General features: G+C 38.9%; 1 protein-coding gene and 2 pseudogenes across 1 annotated transcript; 2 read left to right on the top strand and 1 right to left on the bottom strand.

Annotated features, from left to right (window-relative positions):
* Nucleotides 1–5: 5 nt before the first annotated feature.
* Nucleotides 6–1,019, top strand: LOC130507191 (zinc finger protein HD1-like; the record flags this gene model as incomplete). The annotated part of the gene is given in 4 exon segments (XM_057001906.1): nt 6–281; nt 284–337; nt 456–596; nt 697–1,019. Coding segments are annotated over 4 exon segments (552 nt in total), but the record flags the coding sequence as incomplete, so codon positions are not given.
* Nucleotides 1,020–1,831: 812 nt separating this feature from the next.
* On the top strand, nt 1,832–4,197 carry LOC130507189 (mitochondrial carrier protein MTM1-like; annotated as a pseudogene).
* Nucleotides 4,198–5,011: 814 nt separating this feature from the next.
* LOC130507190 (probable sucrose-phosphatase 2) lies at nt 5,012–5,456 on the bottom strand (annotated as a pseudogene).
* Nucleotides 5,457–8,274: the final 2,818 nt, after the last annotated feature.

The raw sequence follows: 8,274 nt of genomic DNA, 5'->3' as shown, positions 1-8,274 counted from the left end.
TTGTCGGACTCAGCGATCTTGGGTCGTTGCAGAGCGACCAGCAGCTTATAGAAAAGGCGTTCTACGAGTGTGAACAGGAGGAGCTCTTGGTGAAATCAGCCATGGAGTCTCCGCTGCTCTCCGATGTACTAGACGCCGAGAACGTCTCTCTAGTGGCGGAAATGGACAGTAGTGGTGGTGTTGTTGTTTCTGATGTCGCAGTTCCTAAGAGCGTGAGCTCGGGGAACCTGAGATCGATGGATATGCCACAGCAGCAGCAAGAGGATGCGGTGATTCATAGATTTTCCCTCCAGTGGATAATGGAATGAGAAGAGCCTTTAGCGAAAGCGATATACAGGTTCCTTCCAAAGTTGTGACTGAGAGGAAGCTGTGACTTTTCACAAGCTCAAATGATAATATATAACCATCTCATATATATGGGTTAGTTCACTTGTGGATGTTTTCGTTTATGACAGACACTGGGGACTCGAAACGCGGGTCTAGTTCAGTCTCAACTGGATCGGATGATAGTCAGTTGCACCTCTGAGGACCGTCGTGAGAAGCTTTCTCGATACAGGGACAAGAAGAGCAGGAGGAATTTCGGGCGTAAAATCAAGGTAAAGACCTGATATATGGCTTAGGTTGTGTATGGTATCTCAATGTATTGTTTTGTTGGGAACTGAGTTCTGAATTTGGTTTTGGTGTGTATGCTTGCAGTATGCTTGCAGGAAGACTCTTGCAGACAGTCAGCCGAGGATCCGAGGAAGGTTTGCAAAAACAGAGGAGATGCAGAAATGAGGATTCATTTAGTTTTGGTACCTGAAGATAAGCAGAACAGTTTGATGCAGTGTGTTAAGCCCAACAACCTCTTTGGTGTCTTTTTTGTATATAAGGGTTTGTCTGAATAAGCCTCTAAGGAGTAAGGATTAGGAAGGGGAACAAGTTGTAGTAGGGTTACTCAAATGATATGCTTTTATCTATGTTAGATCTTGCGAAGCTCAGTCTCTTAAGTTCTTATCTTATAAGCTGTTTGATGTTCCTTTCTATAGTTTGACCGTATATATTAACAGTTGCTGTAGGTAGCTCTTTGATTTTTGATGAATGATTGTGAATGTGCAAACTACAAAGTTAAGAACCTCTCAGCATTAGTCATGTATGTGATATAGAACTCCAGGAATGACTCAGTTTCATCCAAGGCCTAACCCCAAAACATGGATGAAGAAAGGACCATCATAGATTTTGGAAACCTCACTGAGTTTGGCCCATGTTGAAATGGAATAACTAGAGATAGACCAGTTTGAGTAAGCCCTCCTCCACACGTTACCTTGCTGTCCTCTTCCCATATTTGAATGAACCACCACCTCTCTTATAATGTATGGTGCCAATATAAACCCTGCCATACACTTCGAGAGTATAGACCCACTTTGTGGACCAAACATATATGTAAGGAGCGTATTCGACCTACCTGTTGACACGTGGATTGCCACTCTTTAGGCCTCTTACTACCAAATAATTTTTTTTTCTAGAAGCATAGCAAAATTAATATATACATGGTGGAGGACCTGCCTTGCGTCACACTCATCGTAAGATGTCATAGGATGAGTCATCCTGACAGCCTTAGTCTAAGACCCGTTCTCATTGACGAAAGCAATATCTTCTACTAAAAAACCTTACATCTCCACAAGTTCCGTCGACCAAATTAGAGGTCAACTCTGTTCGGTTCGAGGTACGGTTTAGTGATTTGAAGAACTTCCAAAACGCAGCGTTTAACGCCTTAGGGTTTTTTCGTGGGTTTTAGTTTTGCCTTATTCTCTCTCTCTTCTCTATTCCTCTTCTCCAAGGATCTGGAAAAAAAAATCAAAGCTATTTTTTCTCCCCTTCGTCGCTCATCTCATCTTCTCCAAAGTCTTCGATCGATCTAAATCTAATATCTTCGTAGATTCAGAAGAAAGCTAGAAATGGGCGAGGCAGAGAATCTCTGGGTTGCTTCAGAGATCCCCTCGTCGACAACGACAAAAGCCCTTGATTTCCCGACCAAAGACTCGACCACCGGGTTCGAAACCCAAACGCTTCCCCTGCCTCATCTGGAAAAGGGCTCGCCGGAGGATAAGCTAGGTTTGACGGAAAGGGTTTTCTCCGCCGCGGGAGCTGCGTTTTTGTCCGCCGTTATCCTAAATCCCTCGACGTCGTCAAGGTTGCTTCTTTTGTTCCCAAACCGCTTGAAAGTTTCATCCTTTAAACTCTGTTTATGTTGTTTGGTTTTTGTTTCGTCAGACTCGATTGCAAGCTCAAGCCGCTGGGGTTTCTTACTCTCACCCTCTCAGTTACGACATTGGTCGCATGGCGTTCTTCGGACCCAACATGGTATTATTGTGTCTCAATTTCTTCATAGTTGTTTAAAAAGGTGGTGGATGCTTTCGATATTTAATTTATTTTTTTATTATGTGTGTGTTTAGATGTTTGCAGACTTGAGATGCTCTCCTTCGTGTGCACGCGCTGGTGTTCAGGGTACTGTCTCCATTTGCCCTCCTGATTGTTTTCAGTACAAAGGAACGTTTGATGTCTTCACCAATCATACGTCAGGTGAGTGTGTCCGCCTACTAGCTATAGAACCGTTCCTATTTCTCTTTTCACTGACGCAGTAACTGATACAGGAGGGGATGGGACGCCTGTGGAGAGGGACTAACGCTGGTCTTGCCCTAGCTGTGCCTATGGTATGTATGCCCCTTTTATTTTGCATTAGTTTGTTTTGGATTGGACTATGGATTCAGCGAAAATCATCGAGTTTTCTTCTGCACAGGTGGGATATATCTCCCGTTCTATGATATGTTTCGCAATAAGCTGGAAGATTTATCTCGGAGAATGCGCCTGCCACGAGGATATTTGTGCCTCTTGTGGCAGGAGCATTGGCGAGATCCTTAGCTTGTACAGTTTGCTATCCTATTGAACTTGCAAGGACCGTATGCAGGTACAAAGCTTTGTCTGCATATTGATGTTCTGTAATGTGTCCTGGAGGAGGTGACAATGTGATCTTTGCTATTCATTTTTTTCTCTAGGCATTCAAAAAAGCGAAAGCCGGTATGAAGCCTCCGGGAGTTGTTAAAACACTGGTTGGTGTAGTCTCTGAAGTCAGGACTGTTAATAACCTTGAAAATAGTTGTGAGTTTGCTTCTTTATTTCTTCTCAATCCATAGAAATGGACTCATTGTTGGACACTTTGAATCCATGTTCTTATTTAGTTATTGAGTCTTTTGTTTGTACATGTTCATTGTGACAGTGCATAACTATCGTGTTCTGTGGAGAGGCTTGGGTGCACAGCTTGCACGTGATGTTCCATTCTCCGCAATCTGCTGGGCGACTCTAGAGCCAGTAAGCAAGCTACTTGACATTTTTAAAAACTTTTTTTTACGATGCAGAGAGGTGTTTGTAAGCCAACAAAACCTACTCCTTTGGTTGCAGATGAGGAGGAGGCTTCTTGGAATCGTGGAAACGATACAAACGCTCTAGGTATCCTCGGTGCAAACTTCTCCGCTGGTTTGTAGCTGGAAGTATTGCTGCTGCTACTACATGTCCTTTGACGTTGCAAAAACAAGAAGACAGATTGAGGTGTGTGTTTTTTTGATTTTGCAAACGTCTGTCTTCCTCTAGAAAACTTGTCTATATTCTTAATCACAACGCTATACTTAATGTCTCATCATTTTACATAATTTCAGAAGGACCTTATAGGCAATGAGGATGACGACAAGACAGACACTCATAGAGGTTTGGAGGTATGTATAGTTTTGAAAAGCTTCCATTGCTATTTGCTTAGTAAAAGCTCAGTGTTTTGCATTGAAACAAAGACATGACAAATATATAATATTAAAAAAACATAGGGATGGAGGGATGAGAGGACTGTTCACGGGAATAGGTCCAAGGGTGGCACGTGCTGGACCATCCGTTGGGATAGTGGTTTCTTTCTACGAAGTGGTCAAGTATGCTCTGCATCGCCAATACGCTTCATCATGACCCAACAGGAATAACTAATCACCTACGCATATTGAAATGTGGATACGGCTTTAGGTTATAGCTTCTTCAACTCAACGTAATAAAGGTTAAACAGGCTCAGTCCTCCACTAACACTTGTTTACTTTGAGCCAAAAATTTTGTTCAGTTGATTAATTACCGGTGGTTAAATACGGTCTTTGTCGGGTTTTGGTAGTCAATTTGAAGTGTGAATCCACCAGCATTAGCATAGCAGGCAAGCACCACTTAAATGCTTATCAATATGTACGTAGATCTAGTTGTGGATCAAGAATTGAAAATTGTAGAATTATCTTATCGGGAAAAGTAAAGAAACCGTAACGTTTGAACTTATCATAATTTTATGGCTCATCAGAGGGCAGGCAAGAACGGAGTAATTCTTGTGACACCGAAGCACATTTGTGTCTTGATCTATGAGTGTGTATATGAGGCAGTCTTCAGATGTAATGGGAGTTTTAGAAGAAAAATTTAGAAAGTATCCCTATATATTAAAGGAAAATCATTTTAAGGCTTTCTTTAAACGATTTTTGAGAATGCATGAGAAGGCTCGGATCCACGTGTCACTCTGTGAGCGAGTTTAAGAAAAACGGAGCATTTAATTCTTTGCTTTGTTTCTTTATTTGCGACTAATCTCATTCCATTCACGCGAGTTAATTTATTGGCTGACTTAATATATTACTAAACTACACCCTCAAGTTCTAAGATTACACATATGTTGTTGAAGACACTTCTGATCTTACGGTTGAGACTAATGAAAACAGTTTGTACAGAAACTAAAACAGAACACATGATTCTTTGACACAGAGGTGATCAAAACACATGTACCGTTGGTCAGCCATGTTCACTCTAATATAGAAAACTTACGTTGATTAACGCAAAACAGAGATGGTCAGCTTTATGATCTTAACTATTGATGACTATCAAACTTACGTGACAAGGTTCCTGCAAGGAAACCTTTGTGATCTTAATCAAGTCCAGCATGAACCCATGGCAGAGAAAACCATCTATATTATTGGACAAGAAATAAGAAAAACTTCACAACCTCGTGACCAGGGTTGACATTATCCACCCTGCACTCCAAGAAGTCAGAGACGTCTCTCGGAGAAAGGTTTGGACCAAGCTTGACCTCACCAACGGCTTCTATAATCCCACCGCACACCTCTCCTTCGCATGGATCACCTTCGGGTTGTCTTTCGCATTCTCAGCATGCCACTCCAACAGCTCCTCCTGAGCATTGCTCACCATGACGCCGTAAACGTCAGGGATGCTAAAGAGTTCGGCATCGTTCCCGGAGTCACCGCAAGCAAGAGTGTTCACAGGGAGTTTCCCTTCGCTCTTGAGCTTCTTGAGGAGATAAGCAAGCGCTTGTCCCTTTCCAGCACCTTGTGGTAAGATATCTAGATCCATGCCTCCACTGTAGATTATTTTCACATCCAACTAGAAACAAAACACAACCACCATAAGAGAAACGGTACTAGAATAACATAATCAAAGAAGCAAAACCTCAGCCCACGTTTCTCCAACCGCTGAGAGAGCTCCATAGTCACATCCTGAGCCTTACTCTTGTCAACGTAAAAGCTAACCTTGTGCGGTCTCTGCTCAGTTTCCGCCTACATACAGTAAACACAACACTCTCTGCCTCAGTTACATTGCAATATATAAAGACTTTTTTTATACCTGAAAGAGTTAACTCAGAGAAGTTGATGGTCTCTTCTAAAGAATGAAGTTCCATAGAATCCCATCTAATAGAAGAGAAAAATAATATAGATGGGTTCTATACACTGCAAAATACAATATATATAATATATATTTTTTCATTCATGCGCGAACTGCGTTGACGTTAAACGTGTAGAAACAACTACATTTCCAACTTATGGTTTGAATCCCATCTCAGCATGTTGATAAAGAGCGTACGAAACTCACCACCACGAAGCAGAAACACTTTGAAACATCACGTCATCGTTCTCTCCCTTCGAGTCTTGCTGTCTTCTGTTGCGGGTTCTTGACCCGAGATCGATGAGCCAGCCCTTAGCGTAGACGAGGAGGACAAAAGTTAGGGAGAGCTAAGGGACGAAGGCCAAAGCGGATGAGTTTGAACTTCAGTTGCGAAGGCCAAATCGGATGAGTTTTTCCGTTTGCAAACAGGGAGAGCTAAGGGACGAGCAAACACGAAGAGCTAAGGGCGAGCTAAGGGACGAGCAAACTTCAGTCCCGAGTAACTATGGAAGATTGAGAGAGAGAAGGAAAAGATTTGATACGTTTACGAAGAATAAACTTTATGTTTTTCATAGTCTCTACACTGATTTTTTGTTGTTTTTAGGTCGACCATAGTTATCTACAATTTTCATGTTTTTGTAGAACCGAGCTGCTCGTGGAGCTGATGTTTATTTCCATGTTTCTCGCAAGCATTACGTTAGTAAGTCGTGTATTTTGACAAGGCAAGTGGGTGAAACAATTGCTTCTATGGTGATTTGCTGCTATTCAAAGGAAGTCTTGCATTCAAAGGAAGTCTTGCATTGTGATCAAACATTTGCTGCTATGGTATAACCATAGTTTTTATTTAAGTAATATTCGGAGTCATTTGCTTCTCTGCATAGCCAAAATTGGATTGAACGAACCAGTAACATTATAGTCAAGTTTGATAGACTGTCATGTATTTTTTTGTATGCTATAGTTTGGTTATTTGTGCACACTGATGTTTCATGTATGTAAGTTATATGTTGTATGAATTCTTTGAAGCAAAAAAAAAGAACTATGTGTGTCTTCTTCGCGGAAGTTTAATAACCAAAACAACAGCTTCAACTAATAAAAGAGTTCTCTTCTCTTTTTTGTCAAGTAAGGTTATAGAAAGAAGCTAAATAGACGTACAGTGCAAGAAAAACACATTTGTTTAACTACTTCATTGGCTTAGATAACATTGCATGATAATAATATCGATCAGATTCTGTAAAACACATATGTTTTGTTTAATACATACGAGGACGTTGTGCATGTTAAGTTTTTTGCAGAATCAGTTAAAAAAATATAATTTTTTTCTTGCTTACCATATTTACCTACTAAATATTTTCTTGCTTACCAAGTCTCAAATCAGTAAAAAAAATGTTAAATATCTAAACTTCGAACTTATAAGATATCTATTTAACATAATCTAATTTTGCATTTACTTTCGTATTGCCTTTCTTATTAGCAATAATATTGCAACTATATAAACTAAAACACTATAATTACTTTATTAAAAAACACAAATAAAAATTATAGAGAGAGAGAGAGAGAGTTTAGGGTATATCCAAGAATTTAGGGTTTAGTGTTTGGATTTTTACCCATGGGTTTAAACTTTGTCCATGGATTTAGGGTATAGTGTTTAGTGTTTATGATTTAATTTTTTTGTGACGGTTTTTAAAATTGTTAAAAAAATTCATCTTTTTGCAGCTAATAATATTTTCTTGTATTTTAAATCTTAACACAAATTATTTTTATTTTATTTATTATATTTAAAAAATTGTACATTAATTGGCAAACTATGATTAGTTGGTAATTCACCCAAGAAAAATTCATGATAAAATATTAAACTAGGAAATATTTCCATATAAATAAAAATTGTGGTAGTTAAAAGATAATCGATGAATTAAAAGAATGTTTACATTTTTATATTTTTCAAAAAAAAAAGGTTTACGATTAAGGGGATATCAAGAGAGAGAGAGAGAAGAGAGAGAGAGAGAGAGAGAGAGAGAGAGGAGAGATTTTGGTGTTTAGGGTATACCAAAGGTTTACAGTTTAGTGTTTAGGATTTATCCAAGGGTTTAGGGTATATCCAAGAATTTAGGGTTTAGTGTTTGGATTTTTACCCAAGGGTTTAAGCTTTGTCGAAAGGTTTAAGGTATAGTGTTTAGTGTTTATGATTTAATTTTTTTCTGACGGTTTTAAAATTGTTAAAAAATTTCATCTTTTGGCAGCTACTAATATTTTCATTTTTTTTAAAAACTTCACAAATTATTATTATTTTATTTATTATATTTAAAAAAACTGTACATTAATTGGCAAACTATGATTAGTTGGTAAATCACCCAAGAAAAATTTTGATAAATATTAAACTAGATCCCATATAAATCAAAATTTGTGTAGCTAAAAGATAATCAATGAATTAAAAGAATGTTTACATTTTTATTTTTCTCAAAAAAAAAGGTTTACGATGAAGGGGATACCGAAAGAGAGAGAGAGAGAGAGAGAGAAGAGAGAGAGAGAGAGAGAGAGAGAGAGAGAGAGAGAGAGAGA

This window comes from Raphanus sativus, unplaced genomic scaffold, assembly GCF_000801105.2.
Source record: "Raphanus sativus cultivar WK10039 unplaced genomic scaffold, ASM80110v3 Scaffold4145, whole genome shotgun sequence".
Taxonomy (NCBI): domain Eukaryota; kingdom Viridiplantae; phylum Streptophyta; class Magnoliopsida; order Brassicales; family Brassicaceae; genus Raphanus; species Raphanus sativus.
Note: the sequence above shows the minus strand (reverse complement) of the source record. Positions and strands in the feature narration are given on the sequence as shown.